This window comes from Cuculus canorus, chromosome 1 (genome assembly GCF_017976375.1).
Source record: "Cuculus canorus isolate bCucCan1 chromosome 1, bCucCan1.pri, whole genome shotgun sequence".
NCBI classification, from domain to species: domain Eukaryota; kingdom Metazoa; phylum Chordata; class Aves; order Cuculiformes; family Cuculidae; genus Cuculus; species Cuculus canorus.
The window spans coordinates 3814486-3834623 of NC_071401.1; the positions used below are offsets into that span (position 1 = coordinate 3814486).

The following is a 20138-nucleotide window of genomic DNA, read 5'->3' on the forward strand; positions in this document are numbered from 1 at the left end:
CCACTCCAAACAGTATCCGCTAATAGAAACAACAACAGGAAAATAGGAATAGCTCATATAAGAACTGAAATGACAGAACATATCAGATTTTCATGGGCATCTTTAATAGCTGAACAACATCTCTGGTCCTAAGTATGCTTATGGTTTAGTACAAGCCCATGAAAATCTACAACAAAGACACTCCATACCTTCTGTGGCTCAGTTCTTGCCAACATCACAAAGTAAATTGTGGAAAAAGCTGTGATTTATAAATATCATGCACATTTACATTCTGGCCTGGAGATGTTCACAAGGCAGAAATGCAAGAGGCAAGGATACGTAAATGTCACTAGTGCTATTACAGAAAATCATAGCAACTTCACTTTTCTGGCAAGGCATCTCAGTTAATGGGAATTTAGCAGACAAATTACGATTTTATAGCAGTTGTGATACATCTCACCAAGAAATCTCAATGGTTCTCTCCCAAGAGCTACAATCTCTCCAAAAGAGGTATACATCATCCTTCTGATATAAGCATAAAATCAATGGGTTGCTAGTATACTCATGCACTGGGAGAAAAATATACTCCAAGTGTCCACAGTCAGGTCTTAGAAGTCCAGAGAATATTGATTCCTTTCTTTTAACAGATGATATTTTCTTCTCTGCTGTCATTCTCCAAAGCCACCCCTTCTCACTGAAGGCTCTCAGGATAATCTTTCTTTCATGGAAGTGTTTCCCGCTCCTCATCAAGACCTTTGCCCTCAGCTTTGCTTACCAACAACCCAAAGAGTTATCTGGCCACCATTCATTTCAGCTAATTGATGTAAAGGAGAAATTAACCAGAAGAAGAAGAGGGCAGAAAATATTTTGCCTTCATGATAAATGAGACTTTTTGAGAGGAAAGCCTGGAACATCCATACTCTGGCACTGCAGCAATCCATGGGAATGGACACTGATATGAGCCCCTTCTATTGGCTGGCCGTGGACTAAAATGGCATTTGCTGGTGGTGCATCTCTTGGACACAATTCAAATAAAATACTTAAAGGCATAATTCAGCCCTAATGCAGCTGATGTAATGCAGGAAAAAAGACTTTCAGTAACAAAAAGGTTATCAAAGAGGGCCCAGACCCAGGTCACATGAACCGACCTCTGTATCCAGAAGAAGACGTCTGTGGGGACTGAACAACTTTTGCTCTATCACAGATGAAATTCCCCCTCAGGTTTCCTGCGTTGAGCTGATACCTATTATCACTGCTGTGTTATCAACATAGAAATGAGTCTTTCTAACGAGACTGGCAGCAAGGGAAAGCACAAGCATTTAAAGGACCAGAGGAGGCGGGGGGCTTTCCCGCAGAGAGCATATTATATCCATCACTGTGTTACAAAAATTAAGCTGTTCAATTTAAATGGCAAGGATTGACATGGCAAAGGGCTTTTACTGGAGGGAAGGCTTTGTTCACTAGCCTTCAAAAGCCTAGTTTTGATGACTCTCAGAAGCCTTTGCAGAGTCTCTTAGGCCATAGCTGAGTCAGTACTGTGGAAAGCAGTTGACTTCCTCGAAGCATAGGAGGGGACAACTAGATAATTTTTTTCTCTATGCTGTATGAGGAATGTATGAAGGAATCAGTTGTTTTCAATGAGGGCTCAAAACTGTCTCTGCATGCATTCTTCAGGAATTCTGTAATCAACTAGTAGCAAAATACATTTTATTTAGTGTATTCTTCTGTGATCATAGAATCATAGAATGGTTTAGGTTAGAAGGGACCTCAAAGATCATTTATTTCCGAGCCCTCAGGGATACCTCCAACTAGATCGGGCTGCCCAAGGCCCCATCCAACTTGTCCTTGAACACCTCCAGGGATGGGGCAGCCAAAACTGCCCTGGGCAACCTGTTCCATTGCCTCACCGCTGTCATAGTGAAGAAATTCCTCCTTCTGTCTAGTCTAAATCTGTTCCTCTCCAGCTTATGGCCATAGTAATGAACTACATTTGAAAAACCTATGGGAAATTTTCCAATGGAAAACGAGTTCTTTCTTCAAACATTCTGATCCTGATTTCTTAGCAGTTTCAAGGACCCTAAACCTCAGAGTCATCAGTTAAGATGTGAATTCTCTGCCCTTTGCCTTATCTCAGGTATCAGAGCCCAGCCTGAAAGAGACAAACACAATAGCAGAAATGTCTTATTTTAGTGATGATGAAATCAAGAAAATGAATAACTTTAAACAGAGAAGGAAAGACTGAAGAAAGGGTTTAATAGATACACAAGTCATCCTCTGTAAAAATCCATCTGGAGGTAAAAACCTGTGCTCTTTTTCACTCTGCTCTACAGAAATGCAGTGCTCGGTGAGATACAGCCAGAGTGCAATGTGAGCATGTCAACAGCATATACTGTACTCCGGTAGCATCACACTGAAACCCAAGAACAGTTACTCTTGCCTAACTAGCTTTATACTATGGTTTGTAGACCCCTAAGGAAAGAATACATTTTGCTCTGAACAGCTCTATCTGCTGAAAGCTTCAATATGCATTTTTCCTTGTTTTGGGATTGTTTTACCATGTAGAGTCAGTCCATTTCCTCATCCATCTAACAATGAGATTTTACAGTACAATCAGTTTCATGCATCACTTCACTGCTGTAACTGAAATGTAACTGAGCCTTGGTGTGATTGGTGTGAAATCCTGTTGCTTTACTTATCAAGGACTTAAACCACTGGAGTCCTTAATTTAAAACTAGAACGAAAAGGTTCTGCAGACTGGATGCAAATAACTTCAAAGTATTATTACAGAAGGTCTGCACCAGAAATTCAATTTAAAGACAAGGCAGATCTAAAAAGATGCAATGGAGCAGCAACCTTGATATGTGGAAGATAGTGTTTCACCCTTCCTCTCTCTTAAATTCTACACTTAAATTCATTCTCATTTCACATAGCACTATGACATATCCTTACCTTGAAACATTGATCTTAATCAGATGTAAGAACTGAAATCAGGGACTGCAGCTAATACCATGTTTTATACAGAAGGGATAGCTTCAATGATTGGAGAGAAAACCTGTGCTGCTGGTCACTGATTACTTTTAAAAAGAAAAGCATTATTTTAGGGTTTCTTTTAACCCTATATCTATTCCAAATCCATATGTTTGCCTTACAGGGAATAACATCGAGATTGGTCCTGCAGTGAGAACAGATTTGGGTGAGATGATCCAGAAAGTTCCCTTGTAACTAAAATTGTTCTGTTGTTCTGTGATTGATACTAAACTGCAACAAGGCCTGTATATCTGCCGTCCTTCCTCAAAAGGTATTGACATCACTATCCATATGGACAGATAAGGTTTAAAAGTCTGAATTTGGGCTGTTATGAAGGCAATGTGGATGTGTAGAATCAGATTTTAGCATGCCACTCAGCACCAGACTAAGCTGAGAACAAGTCATGTTAGAAACCATCTGTATGTAGACAGACCAGAAGTCTTTGATCCTCAAAGATGTTAAAATACCTAATTTTTACTATAGGGACTTGCCCACTTTGTACAGAGAATGGGTGCAGAGACTTCCCAGCCACTGGTCATCCTCCCCTGCATGTCAAAGACAATCTTCATCTCCTTGGGCCTCCTGCCAAAGGCATGCAAACCAGTGCTAATTCTTCTAAAACTTCTAACTCTTGTGCTCTTCCTGTTATCTAAGGAGATATACTCACAAAAGAGCCTGCATGTGTTAGCTTGCCCCATTTCATATTCTGTGCATCAGCAACAGATGGAATTGCAGTGTGATTGAAGTATTCTGTGTCAAGTGTGGACACAGAGCCCAGTTCTAGGTTGACTCTCCTCTTTTCCATGTGTGGCTTACAGTTTATAACAAAGGTTATTTTGCTGTTGTTTTAATTTTGACTCTTGGCTTTAAAAAATTCCTCCTAAAGGGCATGGAATTTCTCAGAGACATAAGAATGTATTGAATGCTTTCTCCCCAGCATTCATGCTCCTCTACAAAAAGGTGTGCACCAGAGCTGTGTCAGGTGGAGCAGAGGTACTGTAAAAACAAAGACATTCAGAGCAGTGCTGCAGCTGACTGAAGATATGAAGCGGCTGAACTTGAGTTGGGAAGTGCAGTCCCGTATGTTTGATAAACAGTCACATCTTCCACTGGTTAAATCACATAAGTGCACTGATACTGATGAAATTATTCTTCTCCATACCAAGTGTTGACCAAGCCCTGGAGCTTTTAGTCTTCAACACATAAGGCTGATGGCTTTCACTGTTCCATAGCACAATCTTAGTGGTACAAAAAAAGCACTTTGTTAAATATACCTGAAAACTTTGGGAGCTTTCCAAGTCTTTCTCATGGGACCTGGAAAGAAGATGTTGCAGTTTGAATTTACTACAGAATCATAATACCAAGACAAGCCCCTTCAATACAGCAACTATTATTTTAGTGGAATGAGTGATCAGAATTTCAGTGGGATTACAACTGGCTGCATGAAACAAGGTTCAAAATAGATAGGCCTATCATAGATGGGCAAACCAATTATCAACTGCAGTATAGGTTAAATAGCAAAAGCACGCCAAACTATCAGTGTCATAAATGGACATGGCTTCATTGAAATCAATTGAATTGAACAGCTTATTCTGGTGATAATTAATATGCTAAAAGCTTCACTAGCATTTTAAAAAAGTATTTAATAAGCTAAGCTTTCACTGCAGTGACTGAGAATAATGCCACATAAAGTATGAGGGAAAAACTCATTTGCACAAACAGGGAAGAGTATGGATGTAGATCTGAATTAGATTGTGAAATGAATGCATGTGTAGTTTGCCTGCAACAGACAACTTCATTCCCAAATGAAGAAGAGTGGAAGAAATAGCCTGGTTTTTAAGCACAAGGAATACCTTAAGTTAGAAGCTATTTGAAGAGGTATTCTGTCTACTTGGAATATTCACATTTGCTGTGAATGAGCCGGCATTCAGTGTTTGTGATGCCTGCGCTCCCTGTCTGATGCACTGAAACTTGCTGGCAGCCATCCCAGAACCTTTCAAGGGAAGACTACATGGACATTTGCAGTATTTATTGGCCACAAACTCCTGAGAAATGACATTCCTGAGTCAAAATTTTAACTTACTGCTAGACCATTGTAAGTAGTGACAATTAAAAGCTATTGTTAAGGACATGGTGAAACTCGCCTGATCTTGGGAACCTATTCGGCAATGGACAGCAGAACATTCCACAAAGATTTGTGATCTTATCTTGCTACTCCCCTTCTAGAGAGCATTGTGGCTATGCCAGCAAGTGTTTATTTATTTAACTTGTAAAGCTGTCATTGTAGACAGATGTTATTGCAAGAATGTCCCACCTGATTAATTTCTTCCTATAGCCAAAGGCTTCTTGCACACTGTTTCCAAAAAAGAAAGAACATGAGCTCAGAGGCATGTGTAGTCTTGTTAATTACCAGAATGCATCTGCATCTATCTACATGTGTTCCTGCTTCCTCGATTTCTTTGTGAAAAACAAAAACAAAAACCAAACCCCGAAATCATTGCTATTTAAAGATGTTAGGTGATAGGACAAGAGGGAATGGCATTAAGCTGCATCAGGGGAAGTTTACATAGAACATTAGGAAAAATTTCTTCACCGAAAGGGTTCTCAGCCACTGGAGGAGGCTGCCCAGGGAGGTGGTTGAGTCCCCATTCCTGGAGGTATTTAAAGGCTGGTAAATTAAGTGCATAGGGATATGATTTAGTATTAGATGGGTACGGTTGGAGCTGATGATCTCAAAGGTCTTTTCCAACTTAGCGATTCTATTGTCCCTTTCTCTATGTACTATCCCCATGACATTTGGATCTACTCCTGTGATGAGAAATGGTGAATTTCTTCTTTCACCTTTCTTCATTTGTACACAAGTTGTTTCATAGGCAGAGGTCTTTTTTTAAATTACAAAGCCTTTTTCTATGGGTTGCAGAACTTCAGAGTAAACAACAACAGATGAATGCAAACAAGCATGTGGAAAAAGTTAAATAAAGCTTAATTGATGGCTGGAACTGTTTACAACAGTATGTCAGACAAGCTCTTCTAGTATTATCAAGCAGATTGATGCTTTCAAAAATCACACTGTAGGATGAAGATGTTTCCTTCAAACATGCCTGAATGCTCCTTATGACTCTCTAAAAGAACAGAAAACTATTTGTCTAGAAGTTCAAAATAACCATAGAGCATGACTGTTTTCTTTTTTTATATCAACTTGTGTTCTTGCTAAGAACAGTATTAAATAACACAATAGCCTGTGATATCCTTTTAGAGATGTTTTACATTTGTAAGAGCCAAATTACTATGACATTGAGGTCAGCTACAACATATTACAGCACTGCAAAACGAATTATTTTAATGGATACGCTTTATTTGGTATGACCTGCTTTCTTCTTAAGAGTCTAGGATGACCTTAAGGCTGAATATTCATATTTTCAGAGTTTCTAAAATGCATCAATGACTAACAAACTTTTATGATTATACTTACTTGAAACACTACTTGTCATATTTTCATGTGGGAGACGCACACTGTAATTTATTGCTCATACAAGGCCTCTCATTTAAGAATTTTGAAAATGCTATTCTTCCCCTTTCTTTTCTGCCCTTTTCTTTCAGTCTGGGTTTCACTGCAGTGCTGTAGTTGACTCCTACTGGAGTGACTAACAGCAGACTTCACTGAACACATGTAGAATTAAATTTAAAAATTTATTTGGTCTGATACTGACATCTCACTTTCAACAGTGTAAATAAAAAGAAATGCATTTAACTCAATAGGTTTGCATCAGCTTTGTAGAGGTGTGAGATCAAATTTTACAGATAGACTAAAGTTACCACACATACAGATTTAATCCACATGCTCTTCATCTTTAAGGTTCTTGAAGAAGGTATCCAGGGAAGGATCAATCTTATAACTGTGTATAAATACATGACGGAAGGGAGTAAAGGAGGTGGAACCAGAGTCTTTGAAAGGACAAGAGGTATTGGACACAAACTGTAACACAGGAAAACTTATTTCAATGTTTTAAAAAAACACTTTCTCTTTGGTTCTGTGAAGGTGGTCAGATGCAGGTTGCCCTAAGAGGTTATATTCAAAATTTGACCGGACATACCAGGGGAGCTTGATCCAGTGGGAGGTGTCCCTGCCCAGCACATGGGGGTTGGAACCGGATGATCTTTAAGGTCCCTTTCAACCCAAACTATTCTATGATTCTATGATTGTATATCCCAGGCAACCTGCTGGTGGTGACCCTGTCTTGAGCAGGTGGGTTGGACTTCCCACTTCATTCTCCTGACGCACTTCCCACTTCATCCATCCTGTGATTTTGTGAGTTTCTTCTATGCTGAAATACTGCAATTCTTATTTCCTTGACCTTGAGCATTGATTGCGAAATTCAAAAAACACACCATTTTAATGTAATTTCTCATATATCGTTATCAGAATTGGTATTCAGCAACACCACCTTCTAAGCTCAATTTTGTGGCACAATTTCGAATGGGCAGAGAGTTGGATGGGAGCAAAATCATTAGTGATTCATTTATACCATTTATATGACATGTTCTGAAAATGTTGTGAAAGATAGGCAGAGATTACATCAAATTGTTCTTATCTGCCTTGGGGACATTCTAACAAAGGATAAAGAATAAGACCCAAGCTGGAAGTAGAAACAGATATCTGAAATAAGTGATGATATAATCTATAGCTCTCTTTTCTGCAAGGTTATCCCAGTGCCTATAAACATTCCTCAGAGATTCTCAGTGTCTATGTTTAAAACTCATAAAGGTTTTCCTATTTAAGGATTTGTTAAAGCTATTCCCTCTTCCTGATATCACCCAAGTGCAAGCCTTTCATCTTTACAATAGTTTATGACTAAATTAAAATTCTTAACTGAATTTTTTAAGGATTTTATTGTAGTGGGGTACTTCTAACAGACAGGGAATTTGGCCTTCAGTTTGAAGACAAAAGAAAAACTGTTATAAAGTTTTGTTGTTTCTTCCTGTAACTAAAAAAATCCTATTAAAATAAATCAAGTGTTAAATTAATAACTGGGAAACTCTTTATGTCTTTTACAGTGTTTTGTTACACAAAAAGCTGAATTACATATATACTAAATAGAGAAACCTTTATGCATCTGATTTTTATGAGCACTAGTGGATCAGATTGATACCTGTAGCCTACATGATTAGCATCAATAAAGAAAAAAATGCTATTTTATATATATGTGGTGAATTAAACATATGGGCTTCTAGGCCAAAGCCCAGCTGAGATCAAATGAAGCCTGGAGAGTGAACCACTATAGGATCCACGTTTCTAATCAGCTTCTATTAAAATCAAAACAGAATCTTTATTTCTTTTTGTATAGAAATCTATCAGTGCCAAATCCAGCCTGTGGATAGGAGACACACGGCTCATGTTTCATAGACCCCTAAATGAGATCAAACTGATCTCAGAAGTGATGCAGTGGCAGTTAGGTGACATTTTTCATGAAACACGTGCTGTTGTGATTGCCTGAAATTGCTGACATGCCCAAATGGAACAAATTAAAGGGGTTCAGTTTTCACCACATGGGTGCTCAGGACTTTATCGCAGATTCCTTTGAAGTGCTGAGCTCCAAGCTAGTGACAGCCAATGCGTCTTGGAAATTGTAGGTCAAGATGATTGCATATCTAATAACACATTGTATATGCCTGAGGTCATTCTCCTGCACAAAGGTTAACAGGCATGGACAGTCCACATCCCAGTCACCAGGCTCTTACTTCCCCAGACAAAGTGGCCGCATGTAAACTACCCACTGGGAACGGCAGTTGGTCTCTTCCATCTTCTAGTTCATGCACAGCAATAATCTCCAAGAATGACACTTGGTCTGGGTCAAAACTAAGCAGATACCAGGGTAATATTTTGGCATTATCATGATTGGATTTCAGGGCCTGGGAACATTCCTCAAGGCTATTTTCCCTAATACAGATGCAGCTTTTATATCCCTTTTAAGATCAAAGCCTCATAATTTGATAGCAAGCAATTACAAACAAAGAATTAAAATCCTCTCTCCCTTCTTAGCACACACTTAACATAAGGGGGGATGGGATTTGAGACACAAATAAATGGTAGATTCCACAGAACCAGTACTGTGACTTGAGTATTATAACTTTAAAGTTATAAAGGAGAATGTATACAAATACATAACTTGGAAATAGAAGACAATTTTAAGAAGAGAACTAAAAGAAAAATAATTCACTCCAGATTTTCTATGAAAACTACAGCAATTGTTGTCTTGAAGAACCCTAACAGAGCTTCTAGATCTGTACTTGAACATAAAGGGCAATTTCATCAAGCCCTTTGGTGCAAGGTTACCCCAAAGCATGACTGTCTCTTCTAAACAGTGTTTCTTTATTGTTATGGGTTTGTGCTGTTAGCTTAAAGCCCTTTTGGTAGATACCATTTGGTGGATGATTTGAACTAACAGAAGGAAGCAAGGAACATAACCCAGAAATGTGTGCTTTACTCAATTACAGACAAAGATGTTAAACCACAATAATGTTCCCTGCCAATGTAATGAAAAACAGTGAGATTTTCAGTCCTAAAAAACCAGCTGCACATACAGGTGTCTGCACCAGCTGCTTCCCTAAGCACATTGTGATAAAAGTGATTATTCCACACTCAACAGAGAATAATCCTTAAGCAGAGTATTTAAAGGAAGATGATAGTGTAGGTAATTAGGAGCCCCATGCCTTACACACATAGCAATGCTTAAGAGGGTGAAGCTGAGAACCACCTGTCCTTTACACATGGGTCTATGCTTTTATTTGTGAATTCATCATAACAATGGGCAGTTTTCAGTCTGATTTCTCAGGTGAGATCCTATTCTGTCAGAAAATGTTTAAGGATTAAATTACTTATCTCTGTTTTCAATAGGAAGTACAATACTCTGTGACTACGAAAGGAACATGAGCACCAGAATCTAATACCTGACCAATGGACATTTCTATGAGGAAAGAAGGAATATCCTTGTCTTGATATCTCCAAAGTATGTATCTAGTGTGTTTTCCTACCTTTGGACTTCCTGTCATGGTAGCTTCTGCCTCGATAATGGTGGCCACTGTCTGTGTATAAATTCTCGAGATCTTCTTGCCAGGAGTCTGGATTGAAGTGTTTGAGCAGATCCTCCACTGTGTCAAATGCAGCAATGGTCTGATCCAGTGCTTCCGCCGTGAGCGTAGGGTCGGTCACTGATGGAGAGGGATAGGATACCCCCTAAGAGTGACATACATCTCAGTGTATGGTACGGAATAAATTACAGCACCACTCAAAGCAATTGACAACAGTTACTGAGAAACTTGTCTCATTAATGACTGAAACAGTTACTTTGGGCCATCTTTTGAAGTCCTTAGCTGGGCCAGGCTTTGTTATGCCTGCGTTTTTTTTGCAAGGAGAAGAGACACCAAGGAACTCTCAAGCAAATCCCAGAGGAGATGCAGGGAGTGGAAGTACTCCTGCTGCTGGACTGTCAACATACACACCCAGTCCTCAAAGGCAATGACAGTTTGCATATATACAAAGATGTAATAGAAATGTCATTTGAAACCACCATGATGGCTATGACCACAGAGCCTTGTATTGCTGGCATGGTGCTTTCACAGACCCTCCAGCTTGGCTGATAAATCCATAACAGGCAGTTAAAAAACATAGCAGAGAAAGACAAAAAAAAAAATCAACTAGATTGCCTTTCTTTCCTTGGTCAATTTGTACATCAAATCTGGCTTGGTTAAAGATTTGAAAAGATGGCCTTTCATTCCCAAGAATTAAATGTATTATGAAACACTAATGAATGCCAATATTCCCACCCTTTTTACCAAAAATACAAGTTACTAAACAAATGAGACAAAACGTGTTATAGCAGCACTGTAGCAATGAATATTTGGATTTCCAGCATAGTGATATCTTCATAATTATGTCATAGTACCAAATGGAAAATTATTTCCCACCAGAAAGAGCTATGTACCATTCCCTGAGCGTATTTAGTTCCCACTGAACTTAACGGCACATCTTGATTTTGACAGCAAGATTGCAGCAATTTCATTTTTACTGGGGATGACTTTAAGCATTTTTAATAATTGTCATTTAGAATCATGATATTTACTACCCTGACATCACTTTTCCCTTGTCCAAGCACAAAGCCTCATAGTATGTGTAAAATACATGTAAGAAAAACTAGTAATGCAGATCTGCTACTCTCTGAAGGACCACAATCAAAATACTTGGTTTTGCCCAACAAGAAGCATAATATAACACCAGACTTGTTTGGATTTTCACCTTGTAGGTTCAAACATTGCAGGGGAAACCCTAGACACCCTCTTCTGTCATGAAAACCTAGCTCTAAAGTAAAATAGCAGAACTATGCCATTTAAAATTAATGGCTCCAAAATTAATTTTTTTTGCCTCATCTCTCAAATAAATGCATCTGTTAAACTATTAATCTTTGTGATTACTTACACTCAGTCAAGTGGAAAGGTCAACTCACTTGAGTTAAGTTACTCACTTGTTTGCAGCTTTCTGTCCTCCAGTGCTTACTAAAACAGTTTAATGTCTTAAAATAAAACATTTGTCACTCATGGTAAGTTATTTCATAAATATAACAATCCTTGGTATTTTTCACTGCATAAGTTTGATGAAAGTGTAGGCAGTCCAAATTATTAAAACCAAGAAAGAGAATAAACAGAATACATTACAATAGTGTGGTCAATAAAGCATAGCTGTGCTTTACTGCTCATCACCAACAGCACAAGAAGTTTCAGAGGGCCCACTTGTGACTGCAATGCCTCTACAATGCAGTACTAAATCAGACACAGTGGAGATGGTTGTAAAAATTCATGACCCACTAAAATGGAAGGCATACCTCAAAGCATCTCTCCTGACTTCTAAGTGGCTTGGAATAGAGATCGTCAAAGAGACGGGAGCCCCGGAAGATTAAAAGCTCACACCAGCAAAAGGAGCAGTGTTGTTATCTAAAACAATGCTGCAGGAGAGCCTGTGCTGTGGGTGGGCATCATGCAATGTGCTAACGCAGTCTTTGAGGTTACAAAAGAAAAATGCACCCAAATGCTACTTGCTTACTGAGGAGAGGTCAGTGGAGCTCACAGTTTGACTGGGATTGCAGTTCGACAGGCAAATATCAGTCCTCAGCTACCTTTCAAAAGCGAGAGAGATGGTACAAGGATGCTGAAGGAACAGCAACAGTAGAAAAAAATCAGGGGGAGGGAAGGAATGTGGTGATAGGGCTATGGAAAATGGATATAAACTGGAGAGGGGCAAATTTAGACTAGACATAAGGAGGAATTTCTTCACGATGAGAGTGGTGAGGCACTGGAACAGATTGTCCAGGGAAGTTGTGGCTGCTCCATCCCTGGACGTGTTCAAGGTCAGGTTGGATGCGGCCTTGGGCAGCCTGATCCAGTGGGACGTGTCCCTTCCCATGGCAGGGTGGTTAGAACTAGATGGGCTTTAAGGTCCCTTCCAACCCAAACTATTCTATGATTCTGTGATTCCATAAGCGTGTGGCTTAGATGATGGAAGAGCTTTTCGCATGTGATCCACTGTTTGTTTCGTTACAGAAATGCAAATCAGGCTGTGAATTCACAGGGCATTTCAAACTCATACAGGCAGCAGAGATTCCCCATTTTCTTCTCATGTAAAAGCTCCTACTCAAGAGATTTGTGCAACCTCGTTCACACACAGAAGAAAGCTTAACTTTTTCACAGTCACAGCCAAGTCAAGAGGAATTATTTCAACAGCTCAGATAACCTACTGGCAGCGACAGCATGTGACAGGCCCAAAAGCAACTTCAAAGCTGCCAACCCAAATGCTTCTCTTTTGTCGTGCCAAGAACAAGGCACTGGCTTTAGAAGAGCTTGTGCTCATCGTAATCTAGCTTGAGATTGCATCCAAAGAGAGGGCAAGGAGATGAGTGAAACGCAAGAAAGAACGAAGAGCAAAGATTTCCCACATGATGTACCTCTTCTACGTTTCTTAAAAGCATTGGAACACATTTTTACACAAGATATCCTTTACACAAAGGTATCTTTTTTTTGTCAGTGTTTTTACCTTTATTTCTGTTCCCCATTCTTTTCTATTTTCTATCTGTACTGTAAAGCTGACAGGCAGTTCAATGTGCATCACGACTGCATGTTGGTCATAACAGTACTTCACAAATAATGGAAACTAACCTAATAATGAGTGAATTTTGTTTCCTTTTTTTTTTTTTTTTTCCTGGATTTGCCATGCTGGGTAAAGGACTGAAGTATCGGGTTCGACTTTCAAAGAAAAAAACTCTAACCCAAAATATGATTCTGTGATATGACCTGAGACAAGGAAGAAAAGAATTAGCTTAGTCTCAAATTCATTTTGAGAATCGTAATGTACCCAGATCCTACAATGAATCTTTGGCTTGCCTGTGGGTTTGAAGGGCAAAACTTTGATCTTGTCATGCTGAGTATCAGCAGACCAGCATGTCATCTTGTTGGCAACTGACAGGTCCACGTTTGTCATTCTGCCCCTCAGGACCACAGCAGAATCCCCAAAACTCTCTCCTGAAGAAGTCAGATGTCTTTAGACTTTTTTTTTTTTTTGTCATGCCCTTGGGAAAAATTACTGAAAGTCTGTTGTCTCTACCTTATTTTCCCTGAGGATAAGAAAGGGCTAGTAAGTGCAATCCATGACCAGTGGAAGGAGGTACATTTTGTTAGATGGGGGAAAGCATGAGAAAAAACAACGAAATTGGCATTATGCTTCTAGTTTAGCCATAGGTTTCCATGTAACGTTGGGCATCAGGTTGTTACATGTATTATTTGCCCTGAACTTCCCTACCTGTAACACATTAACAACAGCTTTTTAGACAAACATGTGAAAGATAAATAAACTTTATGTTTTTTTTCAATATGAAAAGAATAGTGGATTATTTTTGGCATATTCTGTGCTTTAGGCTGTTAAGGACATTAACCAACATGGTGTTGACCATATATTTGATCTCATTTTCATAATTACCTGATGAGGGAGCCCTCAGCTTACATTTTCAAACATCAGCCTATTATATTTGTGTGCAAAATATTCTAGCATATAGATTTTTTTTCCAAGATCATATTAGAATGAAAAATGAGTTTATGTCTTTCAGTAAAACAATGTTTTAGCGTCTTCTCCTTGGCACATCCAGTAGATCTCAAACCTGCTAACATTAGTAGAAGTTAAGAAACCGTATAACACTACAGTGTCACTAAGTCGCTGAAAATGCAGGGTTATTAAAATGTTAACAATTAAAGTGGCCATTTTCTTCAAAGAATACAGAAGTAAAACATCATTGGTGAATTTTTTTATGCAGATATTTTTGTATAAACAGTAAAGAGATCTTTTCCTTGGCACATCCAGTAGATCTCAAACCTGCTAACATTGCTATTCAGAACTTTCAGCACAATTACTTCAAGGTTATCAATGCATCGCATCATGAAGGGCAAGAGTCATTTGCAAACCCAAAGGTAAACATGAGTGAGATTGGCTTAACCTCTTCTAATGTGGGCAACACAAAATTTTCTCTCTACTTGCTGCCTGGCTTGGACACTAATCAGCAGAATTTATCCATGTTTTATTTACTGCTTTCCCACTGGCAACTCCTGGCAGCTGCTGTTACAAAGGTACCATTACTAAACACTCTTCTATGAATGTTCCAAACATTGGTCTCAAGTCTGCTTTGGGCACTTATTCTTGTTTCGTGTGTTTTAAGAGGAGTTTACAGGACCTGTAACACGGTGGTGACCAACCAGCAGAGTGCACAGAAGCAGACCGCTTGTGTTACAAATTCTGATGCTACACTGCCATTCCCCAGCATTTAAGTTTACTTTGGAAATTAAATAGGGGACAGATTTTTGTCCAATGACACAACTCTAATGTAATGAGGACAAAAATACAATTTTATATTGGATTATTTGTTTTCCTTCTTGCTTGTTTTCCTTCTTTATTTCTTTCCCCTGCCCCCCAAGCTGCATTTCATTGCTGAATATGGAGATTTCAGATATAATATTTTATCACAAACACTTAAAAAAAATTCAGCACTGACAATTGAAAGCTAGATCCATTTTTCTGCCAGCCTATTTTAAGCACAGTCTTCTATTTATGTCAAGACATTCTACCATCGAAAATTGCAAGGAGTTTATATCTTATATTTTCATCTCGGCAGGACAAGTTTGAAAGCAGAAAACATTTCCCAATAGCTATCTCACATGGTTACAGTAGCTAATGTCATATCCTGAATCTTTTCTCCTTAAAAACACACTGGTTGACTACAGTATGAATGGGACGAACACTTATTCCATTCTTTGCCAAAACTGAATACTTGGTTCCTCTGTGCAGGTACCATTTTAGGGAGTTGGATTCAAGCCATCCTATCATTCCATTCATGGGCAAAATAGTAAAAAATTACTTACTGAGACAGAGCTTGTGACTGATTCCCAGTTGGTTTCTGAGGCTGCATGCTGGAAATCATCCTAAGGGGAAAAACCCACAGGAAAAATCACCTTTAACACGATGCCCTAAATTAACTGCAGAACCTAAAAAATGTCTCAGTATTCAACATCTATCACATTTTTCAAAACTCTTTAATGCAAGAAGTGCTTGCCGTGCAGCCTTAATAATGCCACTTCTTTTCACATTCCTCCCTTTTCATTGTTTATAAACTAGCTCCTTGCTAGTTTGCTAGGGCAAGGATAGGTATTATTATTATTTCTATTATGATATATGCTTCTTTGCATAGCAGGACCTATTCTGGCCAAGAACATTACATTTATCTTCCAACATAAAAATCAAACACCACCTCTATATGTTTACAACCAAAGTATCAATGCTGTTCCCAGAACTGATCTGTTCTGGAAAGAATGTGGACATAGTAATACCCTGGTACTGCTTAGCTAAGGTGAAAGGCAAGGTAATCCAGTCTATTTGAAATGTAGTCCAACATGACTATACTGCTTTTGGTGCTTGTGCTGAACAGGATTTGTCATGCATCTCCATCTGGACATGGAGCAATTGATCACTACTCTCTGAATGTGACCATTCAGCCAATTCCTTATCCATTGAACAGTCCACCCATCAAATCCACATCTCCAATTTAGAGAGAATGATGTTGTGGGGGACCGTGTCAAAGGCTTTATAGAAGACCAGATAGATTGCATCCATTGATTTTCCCACACCCACTAATGTGATTACCCCACCATAGAAAGCGACTAGGTTAGTCAGGCAGGACTTGCCCCAGTGAAGCCATGCTGGCTGCCTCTAATCACCTCCCCATCTTCCATGTACTTTATCATAGCTTCTAGGAGGATCTGTTCCACGATCTTCCCAGGCACAGAGGTGAGGCTGACAGGTCAGTAGTTCTCAGGGTCGTCTTTTCTACCCTTTTTAAAAATGGGGACAATGTTACCCTTCTTCCAGTCACCAGGGACTTCTCCTGACTGCCAGGACTTTTCAAATATCATGGAGAATGCCTTGGCCACCACATCAGCCAATTCAGTCAATGAGTGCATCATCTGTGCAGAGCAGTGAATGGCACTATGTCCTTTAAATGACAGAACATATCCACAGCATATTCGTGTTGGAAGTGTCATCGTACAACCCCCTTGGGCATTTATAATTAATTTGAGCACAGTGATAGGATTACTCTCATCTAGCTTTGGACATCACAAAACAAACACCTAAGCTAGTCACTCTTGTTTCCATTTATGGTCAACTAAAACTAGCATTTTTAGGGTATAATATCTTATAATATCTTATATATTTTCGAAGCTTAATTTGGGATGACATTGCATCTTAAAAATCCTTTCCCCCCCGCCCTCCGTTGTCTATTGAGGGAGCATGAGAGGTTCTAGCTTAGATACAGATGTCAAAATTGTACATATTGACATGTGGTCATCTGAATCCCAATACACTTGTCTGACTAGTGATGGGCAATCATTACTTAAATAATGAAGAAACCATTTCTTTAATCTTTTGGCAGTTTTACTCATTCCCAACTGGAATAATTAAACTACAAAAAAATGGAAAAAAAGGCAGCATTACAGAATGGTTATTAAACAAACACATGCAGTGAATAGCTAATGATCAGCATAAAGAGGTAGGTAAGGAAAGTGGACTGAAGTGAAAGCATACCAGGATTTTCATTTCTAATAACAGAATTTATAATGAAAGCATTTAAATAACATGGATCAGTGCCTGAGATCACCATTTTACACTGACTCAGTACCTGCTATGCGTTTTTTAATTTGCCACCTGAAAGGGTAAATGGAAGGGTAGATGCTCAGCTGATGCTCTCTAGACTCAATACTGCATTGAACCACGCATATATGCATATATTCAATTATTTATTAGGAATGGAAAAGAGAAAAATTGATCACATAATCTGCTAATTCACCAATAAAATTCTTCCTTAGTCAAGAAGAAAGAGAGATGCTTTCATATCCAGACTCAGTATTGAAAAATATTCAAATGTCCCAAAAGTTACAAGAATGTTTATTCAATATTGATATTACTTCTTTTCCCTTGCAATGTTCCTTCATCCTGAACTTGAGGCAGCAAAACTGCAGTAAGGTCTTAACATCAGTAGAATTTAAGAAACCCCATAACACTATAGTGTCACTAAGTCACTGAAAATGCATGTTTATTAAAATGTTAACAATTGAAGTGGTCATTTTCTTTTCTAAGAATGCAGAAGCAAATCATCACTGGTGAAATTTTTAATGCAGATTTTTTGTATAAACAGTAAAGACATCTGCAAATGCTATGAGCAGGTCATAAATAATTCAGGAGCAGTGGGCTACTTCGGCCATTTTCTCTACACATTTGGTTGCCCAATTCTTGACAAGCCACTATTTAAAGTACATAAAAATTAATTTGGAATGCTCACGGATCCTCTGGTAGTGGTTGCCAGTTGTAAAACTTGGAAATAATTTCCTCTCTGTCATTAGCTTCCATTTAGCACTTCCAGAAAAAAAGTGGCATTGAGTTCTGAGGCATTATTTTAAAACAGGAACAATCTGCCTCACTGAATGTCTGCAGAAGACCGCAGACAAGGAATAATTTTGTGTGTGAAGTGACGGTCCCCTTGTGTTATCTAATTGTAGACATAAGAATTGTTCCTTTAGTCTATGATTCTTTGAGATGGTTGATGCCAGGGAACCCCTCCAAAACCCCGAGACAGGCATGTGTACCACCTGCTTCTTGGATCTCAAACCTGATGACTGCACATTTTGACTCTGTGATTATATTTCATCTGCATAAACTATTCACAACTACATGGCTTTGTTCCACCATCACTCAAGGCAGCTGCAGTCATTCTTGGCTTCTCTGAGCTTTCTGCCTCTACAGTTTGAAGATTATTATTATCTATGGCTTCTGCTTTGCAACTATTTCAAGTAATAATATCAAATTGGTTCTCATCATTACAAAATCCTCTCCTCCTCTCTCACCATTCTCCCTAGCACAACCTGAAGGACAAAGCTATTTTCAGTGCTATCTATTCAATTCACACTATTGCATTTATGTGAATTTGCATACGAACACTTGACTATTGTTTTCTTCATTACTTAAAATGACATTAAAACTTTTAGTTTAAACATAACCCCCCGCTACATCTTTTTTTTTTTCTTTTTACAGGATACTGGAAAAATAGGGTGGTAACAATTTGGCTAAATCACCTCGATCACAGTGCTTTTATTTTTGTATGTCTGTCACGGTAACACAAGAACATTACATGATACTTCAGCAAAGCACTGCATTAACCGTTCTACAAGCAGCAAAAATACAGGCAAAGCAACAGGGCTACCAATCAACTTCTGATAGCATCTACTTTTACTGAAGAAAAACTACTTATACACTTCAACTTCCAAAAATACACCTCAGCAAGATAAATACTCAGTCAGTCCTTAGAGTTAAATATGTATAGACATTGATATATTGTTCTTGGCTCTCTTTCAGACAAAGATAAGCTACTCTCTCCTTCACGGACTGACTTTGTCTATAGCCTGTCTCTCACCACCGTTCTCCAGCAAATGACAAGGAATACTCTTTGTTTCACCTAAGGATTTGACAAGTGGAGATCATGAGGCAAAATCACTGCTATCAAGGATAAATGAGACTGCAGAGCCAGACAGACCTGGTTGCTGAGGAAGATGGTTTGCAGGCTCAAGTCTGGCAGGGTCAATAGGAACAGGGAGGCATCAGAAGGACACCAGGGAAGAGGCTGGGAAAGTCACCAGTTTGAGAAACATTCTGCCCATGATTCACTTTGCTGTACCACAAATATGGCAAAACATGTGAGTCATTCAGCCATGCTTACTGTCTTAATTTAAAGAAAGAAGCACTTTCTAACAATACCGTGATTCTTCATTTTTTTTTTACACAGTTTATCACTTTTGTACAGACTTTTGTTATCTTGATGCTTGATATCTATGAGGCATGATACACAAGACAGGCAATAACCATCATAGAACAGGCACAAACACACCAAGAGCTCTCTCCAGTGAGAAGCAACCTCATATCTCTATAAGCTTCTTTACAAACTCTCTCTCCTAATTTGCAGATCTTGGGGGTATTGGATGAGGTTTGGTAAAAGAGTGTTTACCTTCCAAAATCAACCATAAACTAAGGCTAATAAAATCTGAGGTGATGCTCTTTGCTTCAGGAGTTAGAGAAGCTTCACTAGAGTCGCGGTTAAGAAGAGCCCAGACAGCATCCTAGAATGACATTTAGGTCCTACCAATTTTAATAAGGTCCTGTCCTGAAGGAGCAACCTTTTCTAATGTGACCTTGTGATGCGAGTGGAAGAGAAGTGAGGAGGGGGAGGTAAAAATGCAGGCATGTTCTTGGGGCAAGCAAACATGAGAAAGAGGGAGAAAGAAACAAATGAAGGAAAAAAGAACATAGAGAAGATGAATGTGTTGGGATCTGTGGTCACCTCATTTGGGATATTTAGATGCTATAGCTACAGACACACACAGAAACAGCTTCTAGAAATTTGCAAAGGAATAGGGCTAAGGGATGCACTGAGGCACAAAGGAGATTTTGAAAAATCAAATCAGAATTGAAATGGGTAATGTTCAAAGAGGTCCAGTGCAGA

The 20138-nt window shown here is 38.9% G+C and overlaps 1 protein-coding gene across 6 annotated transcripts in view; it reads right to left on the reverse strand.

Annotated features, from left to right (window-relative positions):
• PDGFD (platelet derived growth factor D) overlaps nt 1–20138 on the reverse strand; it is a 150139-nt gene that overhangs the window by 18215 nt on the left and 111786 nt on the right. For 4 of the 6 annotated variants that reach the window (XM_054056273.1, XM_054056274.1, XM_054056272.1 and 1 more), the window contains 2 exons: nt 15457–15516; nt 10039–10240 (listed from right to left, as the gene is read on the reverse strand). In XM_054056273.1, the coding sequence (XP_053912248.1) occupies nt 10039–10240; nt 15457–15516 (262 nt within the window). The remainder of the gene's footprint in view (nt 1–10038; nt 10241–15456; nt 15517–20138) is intronic. The other 2 variants (XM_054056275.1, XM_054056276.1) reach the window with 1 other exon arrangement.